The 16,208-nt window shown below is 43.8% G+C and overlaps 1 protein-coding gene and 1 non-coding gene across 3 annotated transcripts in view; both read right to left on the bottom strand.

Annotated features, from left to right (window-relative positions):
* Positions 1-4,498, bottom strand: part of LOC121554280 (kin of IRRE-like protein 1) — a 29,470-nt gene extending 24,972 nt beyond the window's left edge. For both annotated transcript variants that reach the window (XM_041867762.2, XM_041867763.2), the window contains exon 1: positions 4,148-4,498. In XM_041867762.2, coding sequence (XP_041723696.1) covers positions 4,148-4,193 — 46 coding nt within the window. In that variant the 5' untranslated portion in view covers positions 4,194-4,498. The remainder of the gene's footprint in view (positions 1-4,147) is intronic.
* Positions 4,499-5,744: 1,246 nt separating this feature from the next.
* On the bottom strand, positions 5,745-5,818 carry trnar-ucu. Its single transcript has one exon. It is a non-coding gene; the product is annotated as a tRNA-Arg (tRNA).
* Positions 5,819-16,208: the final 10,390 nt, after the last annotated feature.

Genomic DNA, 16,208 nt, shown 5'->3' with positions numbered 1-16,208 from the left:
TGTGTTGATAGTGAAAGTAACACCGTAGCATAGCCATAACTAATGTGCCAAAGATGCTAGCCATTCCTTGATTAAATTCTGGAATTGGGAGTATGGTGAAAAAACTTACAGCTAGATCCACATTATGAATAGATCCACATTATGAATAGATCCACATTATAATAGACCCACATTATAATAGATCCACTTTATAATAGATCCACATTATGAATGGATCCACATTATAATAGATCCACATTATGAATACATCCACATGATAATAGATCCACATGATAATAGATCCACATTATGAATAGATCCACATTATGAATAGATCCACATTATGATAGATCCACATTATTAATAGATCCACATTATGAATAGATCCACATTATGATAGATCCACATTATGATAGATCCACATTATGAATAGACCCACATTATAATAGATCCACATTATGAATAGATCCACATTATGAATAGATCCACATTATGATAGATCCACATTATTAATAGATCCACATTATGAATAGATCCACATTATGAATAGATCCACATTATGATAGATCCACATTATGATAGATCCACATTATGAATAGACCCACATTATAATATATCCACTTTATGATATATCCACATTATGAATAGACCCACATTATAATAGATCCACATTATGAATAGACCCACATTATAATAGATCCACATTATGAATAGATCCACATTATGATAAATCCACATTATGAATAAATCCACATGATTATAGATCCACATTATGAATAGATCCACATTATGAATAGATCCACAATATGAATAGACCCACATTATAATAGATCCACATTATGAATAGATCCACATTATGAATAGATCCACATGTGATTCGAACTACATAGTTGCATGAGCTACATGTTCCATTTCAACGTTTTTGCAATATTTGCAATACAGGGTTGGTTTCTTTGGTCAGTAGTGTGTGTGTGTGTGTGTGTGTGTGTGTGTGTGTGTGTGTGTGTGTGTGTGTGTGTGTGTGTGTGTGTGTGTGTGTGTGTGGTGTGTGTGTGAGTATGTGAGTATGTGAGTATGTGTCAGTAGTGGTGGCATTGTTCACAAGGACAGAGGCTAACAAATGGACAAATGTTGCACCTGCACTGAGGCCTTTGTTATAGCCAGCATTTCAAGCAGTCTAGGTAGGAACAGTAGCAAGTTGCAGTGTCGTAAGATTAGGTGTAGGTCTACTAACAACAATAGCATTTTCATGAATTATAAAGAGTCTTTGTAGTTGAATGGTTAACAGCACATTCATTTACCTTTCAAACCATGTGAAATGTCTGTTAAGAAAACTGGAAATTTAGAATAAAAACAACAGAATAGTTTGTATCTTCAAGTGTTTTGAGAGCAGTGTATTGGACAGGCAGGCAGTTTGAAGAGTATGGCCTACAAATGAATGATGAAATGGTGACATTGTACCATTGCCATAATGAGCACAGTGTTTGAGATAGTTTACAGCCATGCTGTGTTACATAGTGTGTGTGTGTGTGTGTGTGTGTGTGTGTGTGTGTGTGTGTGTGTGTGGCTTGTAGCAGAGCCACTCAAACTATATATACAAAAGTATGTGGACACCCCTTCAAATTAGTGTATTCGGCTATTTCAGCCACACCCGTTGCTGACAGGTTTATAAAATCGAGCACACAGCCATGCAATCTCCATAGACAAACATTGACAGTAGAATGGCCTTACTGAAGAGCTCAGTGACTTTCAACGTGGCACCGTCATAGGATGCCACCTTTCCAACAAGACAGTTCGTCAAATTTCTGCCCTGCTAGCTAGAGCTGCCCCGGTCAGCTGTAAGTGCTGTTATTGTGAAGTGGAAACGTTTAGGAGCAACAACAGCTCATCCGCTAAGTGGTAGGCCACATAAGCTTACAGAACGGCCTGCTGAGAGCTGAAGTGCGTAGTGTGTAAAAATCGTCTTTCCTCGTTTGCAACACTCACTACCGAGTTCCAAATTGCCTCTGGAAGCAACGTCAGCACAAGAACTGTTCGTTGGGCGCTTCATGAAATGGGTTTCCATGGCCGAGCAGCCGCACACAAGCCTAAGATCACCATGCGCAATGCTAAACATCGGCTGAAGTGGTGTAAAGCTCACCACCATTGGACTCTGGAGCAGTGGAAATGCATTCTCTGGAGTGATGAATCACACTTCACCATCTGGCAGTCCGACGGACGAATCTGGGTTTGTCGGATGCCAGGAGAACGCTACCTTCCCCAATGCATAGTGCCAACTGTAAAGTTTGGTGGAGGAAGAATAATGGTCTGGGGCTGTTTTTCATGGTTTGGGCTAGGCTCCTTAGTTCCAGTGAAGGAAAATATTAATGCTACAGCATACAATGACATTCGATTCGGTGCTTCCAACTTTGTGGCAAGAGTTTGGGGAAGGTCCTTTCCTGTTTCAGCATGACAATGCCCCCGTGCACAAAGCGAGGTCCATACAGAAAATGTTTGTTGAGATCGGTGTGGAAGAACTTGATCGGTGTGGAAGAACTTGACTAGCCTGCCTCAACCCCCATCAAACAAACACGAGCCAGACCTGTGTGTGTGTGTGTGTGCGTACATGCGTGTGTGTTAGTGTGTATGTGCATGGTCATGCGTGTGTGTGCGTGTGTTAGTGTGCATGCGCATCAGCTTCGTTCCATGTGTGAATGTGATGTATTATAATATGTGTTGTTGTGTGTAATGACTACATTTTTACATTTTAGTCATTTAGCAGATGCTCTTATCCAGAGCGACTTACAGGTAGTGAGTGCATACATTTTTTTTTTTTTCATACTCATAAGGATTACTGTTTATAGCAGCCACAACATAGGTAATCTGTGAGTTGTTTAACAGGATTAGGCAGTGAAAAAGTAATACAATACTAACATTGAGTATGTACTAGTAGACTAATATTGTGTATGGATGTTGAGAGAAGGACAAAGGAGTAGCCTTAACCTATAGCAATCTAAAAAGAGACACATGGATGACATCATCCTATAGACCATTCAAACACGCCCCCTACCTACAGTATGATAAAGTGGTCGGGTGGTCAGTACCTGCACGCGCCTGCACATCCACAGCACACGCACTCTCTTGCTGTCACACACACACATGGTAGACAATGAAAAGGGAGGGTTGCCTTGTGCCGTGCGCGCGAGCACGAGGAAGATGTAATCTAACAGGTAGACTGAGAAATCACTTTCCCCTTGAGCAATTGTCTCCTAGCAACTACGTTATAACAATAGCTATTATCGCCTACCTGTCATTACTCAGATATGATATCTAGACGACGTTAGGGGTATTATGTTGGCCATACCTCGTCTCCAGTGGCCGTGGTGTGTGTGTGTGTGTGTGTGTGTGTGTGTGTGTGTGTGTGTGTGTGTGTGTGTGTGCATGCATGCATGCGTGCGTGCGTACGCGGGTGTGTGTGTTATTAGGCTATACATATCACAGGCACCAATAAAATATTACAAGCAACGTTTGAATGATTGACGCAAACCGTTTCCACCTTCCAATATCGAGCACCTTTGGTGCGGCAGGTAGTTTAGTGGTTAAGAGCGTTGTGCCAGTAACCGAAAGGTCGCTGGTTTTAATCCCCTAGGTAAAACATCTGTCGATGTGCCCTTGAGCAAGGCACTTAACCCTAATTGCTAATCTGCTAAATGACGTAAATGTAATCATTTTAGACGTGCACTGTAATTCAAATCACGTCCTTTCTGCCTAACATCCTATTTGAATAAAAGGCTATAAACTACCGAATGCACAGGACTAAGGTCAAATTGTGGATACTAGGTTCTTGCACCAATCAGGCCATGATCATGTTAGACACACACACCCTATGAAATAGCCTACCACACACTGCGGCGCATGTAATGACGAACTCATCGCCATACACTCAGAAAAATTTAGCATCTCTCTCTCTCTCTCTCTCTCTCTCTCTCTCTCTCTCTCTCTCTCTCTCTCTCTCTCTATATATATATATATATATATATATATATATCACACACACACACACACACACAACTGAAACGAATCTAGCGTAACTTTCCCCTCATCAAGTTCGAATGCATCGGTATTGAACGACAACATGAAACAGTGTGTCGTTGATTAGGGAAGGTAACAGGGAAAATCCTTATCTTACCACGGTGAAAACTCAGCGCCAAACTCAGGAGCAAAAGCCTGTGCATGGTTCAGAAGACCAGTAAGTCCGTTAGCTCAATTCTCCTTGAGGACAGCATTAAAAATCCTAGTTGGATTCTATTCACCAGTATAGGGTAAATGTCATCCTTCCAACGAATATATGTGACGATTTTCGTCGTTCTCCACCTCCCCTTTCTGCTATTTTTTTTGTTGCGGTTTAGATAATTTCTACGTTTTTCCTCCTCTCCCCTTTTCGCTGTCCGCTCTTTCGTGCTCCGCGATGGTCCGTTTTCTCATTAGCGGCGCATTCCTCTCTCGCTCACTCTCTCTCGCGCACTCTCTCTCTCTCTCTCCTATCTCTCGCTCTATCTCTCCCGCTCTGTCTCGCTCTCTCTCTCGCTCTCACGTCAGCACTACAGCACACACCCCTCTTCTTTCTAGTCTGAATCTCGCGGTAGATGTTACCGCTATTATATGCTCATTTCTTTGTCACCAGAAAAAAACTAAAATACTTTGTCCATGTTTGTTGGACTTTTTCCATTATCATCATCTCTGTATTTTTCTTTGTAAGCGAGATGGAGCAATAGGTTATAGATCTAATGACGTGTCATGCTCATGGACTAGGCTAGTTGAATCATTCTGCAAAGCAAATCATTCTGCAATCATTCTGCACGACACAACCAAGTACTGCCCCAAAAGTGACAGCATATGTTGCTTCCTTTCCCTCAATTTAATGATGAAGTGTATTCTAGCCTATTATAGCCAGATACAGAGGCTATACAAATGTGTTCACTGTCACCTTTGAGTCTGTATAGTGATCTATTAGGCTACTGCTCTCATGTTCTCACCCATCTCTTGGCTTTAAAGCATAGCCCAGTGTTGGAGCGCCCTCAAGTGCACTGACTCCTGAACTACTCCCCAAACAACAGGAACAACTATTAAAATACCTTCACACGGATGCACCTCATAAACAACTCATTTAGCTACCATAATTTGTTCACTGAAACATATAGCCGCTATAATTAGGATTCCAGGCATTGCCATAATTAAAGTGCTCTCTTGTTTGGTCCGTTATTGCATGCATAGCTTATTCAGTAGACTGGCATTGATGTATTTTTCCTAAATAAGTGATTCATTTTCTACAATTCCTCAGAGATTATCTACTTGAGAAAAAATATATAGGCTAGGGATGTATTGTTTGTGCAGTGAAATAAATCTGTCTATAGTAGCCTAGGTTTGAAAAAATACATATTATAATATTGGCCTAGCAAGAATTTCCCTTGATATTGTAATGCTAAATAAGTGTTCGAACATACCATTCAATCACGTAAAGAACAAATAAAATCAAGCAAAATAATATGTAAATAAGTCTTTATTTGATATTAATTAAACGCCAGATTATAAATTATTATTATGGTTAGTATATATATACTTTTTTTGTTGTTATGGTGTGTAGAGATGTAGTGAAGTGCAGCATTATATTTAGAATACTTAGAAGGATGCATGGAATGAAATGGTGGCTGCAGTTTATTATGGGACAGTTTACATTTTCTCTAATAAAAATTCCGCAGATCTGCAGTATGGCAACCAGAGCGGCACATCTCTGCCGGGACTCGAACCCGGAGCCTCTGGATTAGAAGTCCAGCGCGCTATTCCATTGCGCCACAGAGACTGCGCCAATAGTTCTAATTCTGGTACGGTTTAGATACTCACATCCCTCTATGTCGACGCTTTCTGTATCCTTGCAGCATCAGCACCACCCTCCGTCGACATTTGGGCTCTATGAGAGAAGCCGGTAGAGGGCGCTGTAAACTCTCTCTTCATTGGACTTCACAAGCTCCAGCCGCTCTACAGAGCCAAAATGGCGATGCTGTGCAATAGTGACATGCAGAAAATGCATTCTATTTAGGCTTTAATAAAATGCGTTGTGCAATAAGAACATTGAAAAGCAATTGCCAATATACTCTGTTGAATATTAGATACAGTTTGTATCATTATATTTTCCCCCTTTTATGAAGATAAATAGAATGTCACACCCTGATCTGTTTCATCTGTCTTGTGCTTGTCTCCACCCCCCCTCTAAGGGTCGCCCATTTTCCCCTTTATCCCCATTTGATTTATACCTGTGTTTTCTGTTCGTATGTGGCCAGTTCGTCTTGTCTCGTCAAGCATACCAGCGTGTTTTTTCCCCCGTACTCCTGTTCTCTCTAGTCCCTGTTTTCTAGTTCTCCCAGTTCCGACCTAGTCTGCCTGCCCTGACCCCGAGCCTGCCTGCCGTCCTTTACCTATATGACTCGGACCTGGTTTAAGAACCTCTGCCTGTCCTCGACCTGCCCTTTTCCTGCCTCCTGTGGTTTTAATATAACTACTCTGTATATTGAACCTTCCATCTCCTGTGTCTGCATCTGGGTCATATCCTGTGTCCTGTTAAAATAACCTACTAACTGAGGGATTTTTTCTTATTGTGGTGAATCTGCACAGAATAAAACATGATCAATCAACTAAACTGCCTCTTTTTTATAAGGTTCCATAGCCTACAGGATATATTATGATGATTGCCAACATTGTGTCAGGTATGATTGTTCTATCAGACAGCAGATAGCAATGTATATTAATTAAGCAAAGGCACGATGGGGTGTGGTATATGGCCAATAAACCATGGCTAAGGGCTGGTCTTATGCAAGATGCAACACAGAGTGCCTAGATACAGACCTTAGCCGTGGTATCTTGGCCATATAGCCTACCACAAACCCCGGAGGTGCCTTATTGCTATCATAAACTGGTTACCAACATAATTAGAGCAGTAAAAATAAATGTTTTGTCATACCCATGGTATATGGTCTGATATACCACGTCTGTCAGCCAATCAGGATTCAGGGATCGAACCACCCAGTTTATAACTTCAAATCTTGTTCCAAAAATTTGTGAAATAGGAACTAATGCCATGTTCATGTGCTATCAGTTATCTGAAATTCCTAGTTCTGACTGGGAAGTTTCACTTGAACAACCCTCCAAGTCAGAAACTTCTCGGTGTTGCCTGAGTTGCCAAGATGTGACATTTCACCACTGACCTTTTCAACCAAAAGATGACAACAAATATGTTCTTGACGACTACAACTATCAATATGGCTAATGTAGGTGGTTTGACCATATTGTCAATGTTAAGCAAACTACCCACTTGGCACAGACATCAATTCAACCTCTATAACACATTGGTTCAATGAAATGTATTTGAAATGACATGGAAACAATGTTGATTAAACCAGTGTGTGCCCAGTGGGTCGCTAACTTTATTATTAGCAACATTAGCTAGCATATTAAGCTAACTAAAACCCTATTGGTTGAAAAATTGTTCAGACTTCAAAAGCACTTGAACACAATCATGTCTATGCCCACTTCCCAGTCTATACCTCAGTGTAGAGGTCTGTGTGGGACAGGTTTTTCCGTATGGTGCCCGCCCGCTCCCACAAGATTTCATATTGCGCCCGCCAGGCTTTTATTTTGCCGACATCACACCTGCTCCCGCCAGATCTCATCCAGCTCCTGCCCGCAGTCTCACAATGTTCAAATTGCACATCTTCAAAACCACCATCTTATGCATTATAATGTGCAACGTACAGTGACTGTACGTACATACCCCAACCAGAAGCCATGGATTACAGGCAACATCCGCACCGAGCTCAAAGGTAGAGCTGCCGCTTTCAAGGAGCGGCACTCTAACCCAGAAGCATAAAATAAATCCATGCTATGCCCTCCGACGAACCATCAAACAGGCAAAGCGTCAATACAGGACTAATATTGAATCGTACTACACCAGCTCCAACACCCGTCGGATGTGGCAGGGCTTGCAAACTATTACAGACTACAAAGGGAAGCACAGCCGCGAGCTGCCCAGTGACACAAGCCTACCAGACGAGCTAAATTACTTCTATGCTCGCTTCGAGGCAAGTAACACTGAAACATGCATGAGAGCATCAGCTGTTCCGGACGACTGTGTGATCACGCTCTCCGTAGCTGATGTGAGTAAGACCTTTAAACAGGTCAACATTCACAAGGCCGCAGGGCCAGACGGATTATCAGGACGTGTACTCCGAGCATTGCGCTGACCAACTGGCAAGTGTCTTCACTGACATTTTCGACCTCTTCCTGTCTGAGTCTGTAATACCTACATGTTTCAAGCAGACCACCATAGTCCCTGTGCCAAAGAACACTAAGGTAACCTGCCTAAATGACTACCGACCCGTAGCACTCACGTCTATAGCCATGAAGTGCTTTGAAAGGCTGGTCATGGCTCACATCAACGCCATTATCCCAGAAACTCTAGACCCACTCCAATTTGTAAATCGCCCCAACAGATCCACAGATGATGCAATCTCTATTGCGCTCCACACTGCCCTTTCACACGTGGACAAAAGGAACACCTATGTGAGAATGCTATTCATTGACTACAGCTCAGCGTTCACCACCATAGTGCCCTCAAAGCTCATCACTAAGCTATGGACTCTGGAACTAAACACCTCCCTCTGCAACTGGATCCTGGACTTCCTGACGGGTCGCCCCCAGGTGGTAAGGGTAGGTAACAACACATCCGCCACGCTGATCCTCAACACGGGGGCCCCTCAGGGGTGCGTGCTCAGTCCCCTCCTGTACTCCCTGTTCACTCATGACTGCATGGCCAGGCATGACTCCAACACCATCATTAAGTTTGCCGATGACACAACAGTGGTAAGCCTGATCACCGACAACGACGAGACAGCCTACATGGAGGAGGTCACAGACCTGGCCGTGTGGTGCCAGGACAACAACCTCTCCCTCAACGTGATCAAGACAAAGGAGATGCTTGTGGACTACAGGAAAAAGAAGAGGACCGAGCATGCTCCCATTCTCATTGACGGGGCTGTAGTGGAGCAGGTTGAGAGCTTAAAGTTCCTTAGTGTCCACATCACCAACAAACTAACATGGTCCAAGCACACCAAGACAGTCGTGAAGAGGGCACGACAAAACCTATTCCCCCTAAAGAGACTGAAAGGATTTGGCATGGGTCCTCAGATCCTCAAAAGGTTCTACAGCTGCACCATCGAGAGCATCCTGACTGGTTGCATCACTGCCTGGTATGGCAACTGCTCGGACTCCGACCGCAAAGCACTACAGAAGGTAGTGCATACGGCCCAGTACATCACTGGGGCCAAGCTTCCTGATAACCAGGACCTCTATACCAGGCATTGTCAGAGGAAGGCCCTAAAAATTGTCAAAGATTCCAGCCACCCTAGTCATAGACTGTTCTATCTGCTACCACACGGCAAGCGGTACCAGGGTGCCAAGTCTAGGTCCAAGAGGCTTCTAAACAGCTTCTACCCCCAAGCTATAACACTCCTGAACATCTAATCATATGGCTACTCTCTGTTTATCTATGCATAGTCACTTTAATAACTCTACCTACATGTACATATTACCTCAATTACCTCGACTAACCGGTCCCCCCGCACATTGACTCGGTACCTGTACCCCCTATATATAGTCTTGCTATTGTTATTTTTACTGCTGCTCTTTAATTATTTGTTACTTTTATTTCGTTTTATTTTATATTGTATTTTTTGTGTGATTTGTTTTGGTATTCTTTCTTAAAACTGCATTGTTGTTTAAGGGCTTGTAAGTAAGCATTTCACAAATGTCATTTGATTTGATTTGAATACATAATTTCTTCATAAGACATTTGCTGGTTGGAATAAAGTAATTTTATTAAAACAAACTCCAGTGTAAACAAATTCATTTGAAGCAGCCCAGACAAAAAGTCCCTGCATACATTTTTTTATTAGGAAAGAGTTCACCTTGTAAACTTTTCAATGATCTCAACTCGAACTGTCAGTAAAAGAAAGGAAAGGCAACACAGGCTATTGATAGGCTGACTAGTGACCAATCACAATAGCCATTATTTCATTACCTTTACAAAATGATTAACAACATACTTTCCAGTGAGAACTGTAAGCTGACAATTGCTTTTTAAAATCCTTTAATAATTCATCACAAGTGGCCTCATAATCTCAATCACATCGGATAATTGTTTTTGCCAGCACTACTGTTTGAAGCAGGCGCGCGCGATCCAGTTGAACCCCAGCTAGAGGCTGGGAGAGGAGGGTCACAACCAACCAGAATGACAGAGAGCAATTCATGTGATAGATAAGATAAACAATTTTTTGAACAATTCACAGCGCATTTAAAACGGCGATACGACAATTATGAAATAGTTTGCGAGACTAAAATAATATTTTCATCCCGAATTTGTATTTCTGACCGCCCGATGCCCGCCTGCAGCATGAACCATTCCGACCGCGCAGCATAATTCTCTTTCGGGTCCTGCGGCCGACGCGGAAGTCCTGCAGTAATGCAGTGCTCTATCTCAGTGTTCTCAATTTCCCATTTCCCACGAGCAGGTGAAGCCAGCATAAGTTCTTAAATAGACTTCAGTATTATCTCTTTGTTATTCTTAAATGTTGATTATTGTTCCTTGTCCCTGATTGTCCCCTATAGGCTACATTAATAATCTAAAGAAAATGAAGTGACATGAGCCATCTTAAATTGTTAAAAGAAAGTTCCACTCTATATTTTATTTTTCAGTAGGCCACTCTTGATACAGTACCAAAATGTTTTGCATGTCAGCAATCAAGTTTTAAAGATAAGCTATAGAACTTTCAAAATACAGAAAGTGTCACCATAGGATGCGTTTTGGACTAATGAAACAAATACCAAATGATAGTTTTTGAATGGTATTTTCATTTAATCCCATTTCAGTTTCTCTGACTGCTTGCCAGACTGCTTGTAACTTGTGATGATAGGAATACCATAGCCTATACAAAGTATTTTATACTATCCATGTAGCTACTTCAAATTTAGGCACAGTTCCAAATCCAGAGTCTAATAATACATGTAAATTCTTCAGAATTCCATTCCTGTCAGCATCTAGTAACAGGGAAGTAACCTTTAGGAAGAAACCAGGAAATACATGTTAGGGAATTCCCTTCTGACGGGCTACCCTTGTGACTATGTTATGCTCAGCATGAATATACAGTGAGGGCAAACATTTATTTGATCCCCTGCTGATTTTGTGGAGTGGCCTAGCCAGTCTCCAGACCTTAATCCCATAGAAAATCTGTGGAGGGAGCTGAAGGTTCGAGTTGCCAAACGTCAGGCTCGAAACCTTAATGACTTGGAGAAGATCTGCAAAGAGGAGTGGGACAAAATCCCTCCTGAGATGTGTGCAAACCTGGTGGCCAACTACAAGAAACGTCTGACCTCTGTGATTGCCAATATTGGGGATTTATTATTCTCCTAAATTGATGGGATGACTAACTTAGAAAGAATGCATTCTTGACTGGGCTAATGTAGGTTGTGACACCTGGCAAGCTGTGATTGATGAGAAGAGCTGTTTTAGGGGGTAAAATGAGATAATAATTTATGTCTCCAAATGCTAGACTATACTGGTTCTTTGTGATCTGTGAACCTTCCTTGGACGTAGGAATGGTGTCTAAGGGAGCTGGCTCTTCTCACTATGACAGGTTGTTATGATAAACATATGCCTGGTAACAGAAGAGGCTGGCAACAGGGGTGCATCAACGGATAGGCTGAGTAAGTCTAAACCACGCTCAAGTCTTTACTCTAATTGGCCAGCAGAGAGGTGGGAAACTCTCTCTGTCAGAGTATTTGAGCAAGATCCTAGAACAATGGATTAGTTCTCTGGGGTGCCCTGCGAGGTATTTCAGAGAGCCCGTATATACGAAACATCATATTTACCATTGAAGGTTTTTGCATGAATTAAAATAACTAGTATATCTTAGAAGTCGTGTTGACCTCCTTTGTTCCTAATACCAGATTTGAATTGACGCAACTTTGACACCAACAAGGGTTTTACCACCAAGTACTAAGTCATGTTTTGCAGAGGGGTCAAATACTTATTTCCCTCATTAAAATGCAAATCAATTTATAACATTTTTGACATTAGTTTTTCTGGATTTTGTTGTTGTTATTCTGTCTCTCACTGTTCAAATAAACCTGTTCAAATAAATAGACTGATCATGTCTTTGTCAGTGGGCAAACGTACAAAATCAGCAGGGGATCAAATACTTTTTCCCCTCAATGCACCTCTATATTACCTGGATAGGCAGTAGGCTACAGCAGAACACTTTTAAGGCCAACCCCTTGTCCTATTTGTAGGTTTAGATATTTAAAAAAAATGGGTTGTGCACTCGTCTTATTCAGATTGGGAGCGGAAACCATGTTATATACACTCTTCCTCTGTCCTTCCTCTCACACAAGTGTTGCACACAGCCTGGGTATGAGTCTGTTTAGCTATCTTTCCACTCCTTGTACTCCATGTCATATGTCAAAGAAGTTTAGCAATGACACAGAGTACAAGCAGTGGAATGTTAGCTAAACAGACTGGTTCCCAGGCTGCCTCTCACATAGGCTCATATTTGATCTTTGACCTGCATGTCCTAAACTCGAGGACTGGGAATGACCTTCTCGTACTCTTCTGGTTCCTCAGTTTTAATCAGGACAGACTCAAAAATGCCAAGGCTCTGTTTTGGTTCACAAGTCAGTGTCCAACGCTTTACTGTAGTAACTCCAATGCAGAGTAGGGATTCATATTTTCCTGAAAATCTACCAAGTTTCAATACTGGGAATAATTCATATTTAATCTGAGAGTCCCTGGAAATACCGCAAAAATCGGAAATGCCCATTTAAAGCATTTAAACCAAGATATGGTCACTATGCCAGGGTTCTCCCAAAAAAAGATTGTTGCTGCGCCATATTGCCGGCTTGGCTGCGGTACTATGTAAAGATTTCACAGGAAGTGAAACTAATATTTAGTAATGATAGAGTAACTTTGATCGCCAATGACATTGTTGTGAATTGCGAACCAGGCCGTTAGTAAATTCAGAGCGTTATCATGTTCCCCAATTAACTCAGCACATTTCAGCAGTAGGCCTAGGCTATCTCAACACAGAAGCGTGCTCAGGACGCACCGAGTGCACCCTGAGTAGGCTATAACGTTGTCGAATCATACAAACTTTTGTAACGGCAGTCAAACAAAAGTCAGATGACCAAAGTTGCTAAGCTTGATAGATAACCTCCAACGAGTGACACAAAAGCTCAACTTTTTCATTCAACTTTTTCACCCTGGACGCTTTATCTGGACAAGGTTCTACAGGAGTTCCACCAGCCGAAAAAGCTAAGTAGTAACATTATGCGATGCCATTAAATTGCAGTCGCTGTACTCATAATATGCAGGATGACTATTATGGAGGTAGATACCTGCCAAAAGGTTGAACGTATGTATCGTTATGATCGTAAGAAAATCCATACGTAAATTGTTAGGATCCTAAGAAAAGCCATGCGTGAAACATGAAACGTGAACATTAAAATAGATCACTAAATGTACAAACCCTATGTTACGACTATGAATGAACATTTACACATTCAATTCTTACTTTATGTCTTCCTTTACTCGGTTACAGATATTTTTTTGTTGAACGTTTTTTTTGTTGGTGAGATGAAACTGCCAAAACTCTGTAAGGTATTATTGTAAGTCAGAATTGCAACACAAGATTATTTTTATTATTTTTATTTTTATTTTATTTATATTTACATTGTAGAATAATAGTGAAGACATCAAAACTATGAAATATTACATATGGAATCATGTAGTAACCAATTTTTTTTTAAACAAATCAAAATATATTTTATATTTGAGATTCTTCAAATAGCCACCCTTTGCCTTGATGACAGCTTTGCAACCATCCTGTTGTTGGAGGGGAAAGTGCAGTCCCTCCAGTCTCCCGTACCGGTTCCGGCACCAGCCCCAACACGACCACTACCTGCCTCCGTCCCATCTGAGCCGGTCCGTGGAATACCCCTGTCCCTCCCGGAGCACTTTGACGGCGTGCCAGCGAGATGCAAGGGATTTCCGTCTGCAATGTGACCTGTACCTCGCTCGCTACGCCGAGGCTATCTCCGGGAGAGACAGGGTTGCTACAGTCATCTCGGCACTGACCGGAAGGGCCCTGGACTGGGGTGCTGCGGTCTGGGAAACGGGCAGACCCGAGGTTCGAGTCCTACGAGCGCTTCATCCTCCTCTTCCGCTCTGTGTTTGATCATCCTGTGGAGGGCTGAGAGAAGGGTGAGCGTCTACTCCGACTATGCCAGGGTTCTAGGACCGCCTTGGAGTTTGCCCTGGAGTTCTGGACCATCGCGGCCTCCACCGGATGGAACGAGATGGCTCTGGTCACCGTTTTCCGCAACGGACTGCAGGAGGAGGTACAGCTGGAGTTAGGCTACCGTGATGACAACCTGTCACTCGACCAATTAATCAGCATGGCGATCCGGTTGGACAACCTCCTGCGGTCCCGGCAAAGACCTGCACGGAATCTGGAGCCCATGGCTGCAACTGCTCTGTGGCCAGAGACAATGGAGGTGGGCTCTGCACATTTGCCCGAGGCAGAGCGTAGGAGGAATCTGGATTGGTCACAGGAGTGTCAGGGGAGGTGTCTTGTGGTGTCTGTCAAAACCACTACGGTAGAAAGTCCGGACCACGCCACACAAGTGGATTTACCGGAGGAATACCATGATCTGGAGATGGGGTTCACCAACTATTTCCGGAAGTTCATCCGGGGCTTCAGCATGGTGGTCATGCCTCTTACCTCCCTGCTGAGAGGAGGTGCCCAGAGGCTTCATTGGACTACAGAGGCGGAGAGGGCGTTCAAGACACTGAAGGCACGCTTCACCACTGCTCCCGTGCTGGCACATCCAGACGCCTCACTCCCCTTCATCGTCGAGGTGGATGCCTCCGAAGTAGGAGTCGGGGCAGTGCTGTCCCAGCGCACCGGAACCCCTCCGAAACTGCGGCCCTGCGCTTTCTACTCCAAGCAGCTGAGCCCCGCCCAGAGGAACTCTTGGCGGTCAAGAAGGCTCTGAAGGCGTGGAGGCACTGGCTGGAGGTGTTCAAACACCCTTTCCTGGTGTGGATGGACCACCGCAACCTGGAGTACATCAGGGCAGCGAAGAGGCTAAACCAGAGACAGGCCAGGTGGGCTCTATTCTTCGCCAGGATCCAATTCACACTTTCTTATAGGCCACACTCGAAGAACGTGAAGGCGGATGCCCTGTCTTGCCTCTATGACGCAGAGGAGAGGCAGGGAGAGGAGACCCCCATCGTCCCTCCATTCCATATCATCACGCCAGTGGTGTGGGACGTGGAGGCCGACATACGGCAGGCCCTGCGTACGGAACCCGCACCTGCACAGTGCCTGGAGAACCGTGCCTACGTGCCCACAGGTGTGCGGGACTACCTCCTTTCCTGGGCGCACACGGCGCCTGTGTCGGGTCATCCTGGGATAGGCCGTATCTTTTTACACACGTCTTCCGGCACTACGGGATCCCGGAGGACATTGTGTCAGACCGTGGTCCTCAGTTCACCTCACGCCTATGGAAAGCGTTCATGGAACACCTGGGGGTCACGGTCAGTCTCACCTCCGGGTACCGTCCTCAAGCTAATGGGCAGGTGGAGAGGGTCAATCAGGAAGTGGGCAGGTTCCTGAGGTGTTACTGTCAGGACCGGCTGGGGGAGTGGGCTGATTTTTTACCTTGGGCTGAGTATGCGCAGAATTCCCTCCGCCACTCTTCCACTAACCTCACTCCTTTCCAGTGCGTGTTGAGGTATCAGCCAGCCCTGGCACCTTGGCATCCGAGCCAGACCGAGGCCCCTGAGGCCTGAGTAGGTGTTCTAAAACTTTTGACCGGTCGTGTATGTTCACAGATGAAATTTCACGTTTACTTTCATGTTTCACGCATGGCTTTTCTTACGATTTTTTTACGATACGTACGATCAACCTTTTGGCAGGTATCTGGCTCCATAAACTATCGCTTCATGGAGAGGATAGCCGAGTTGCAAGCAACGCTTCAGACACAATCGTTAGGCAAGGGAAATGTAAGTGTAGGAAAGGATGACACAGCATCTGTGCCACCAGCAGTGGCGACCCGTCATTCAGGGCAGGTGGGGCAGAGCCTCA

Source organism: Coregonus clupeaformis, chromosome 39 (assembly GCF_020615455.1).
Source record: "Coregonus clupeaformis isolate EN_2021a chromosome 39, ASM2061545v1, whole genome shotgun sequence".
NCBI lineage: Eukaryota > Metazoa > Chordata > Actinopteri > Salmoniformes > Salmonidae > Coregonus > Coregonus clupeaformis.
The sequence above is the reverse complement of the archived record's forward strand: the minus strand, read 5'-3'. Positions and strand labels throughout refer to the sequence as shown.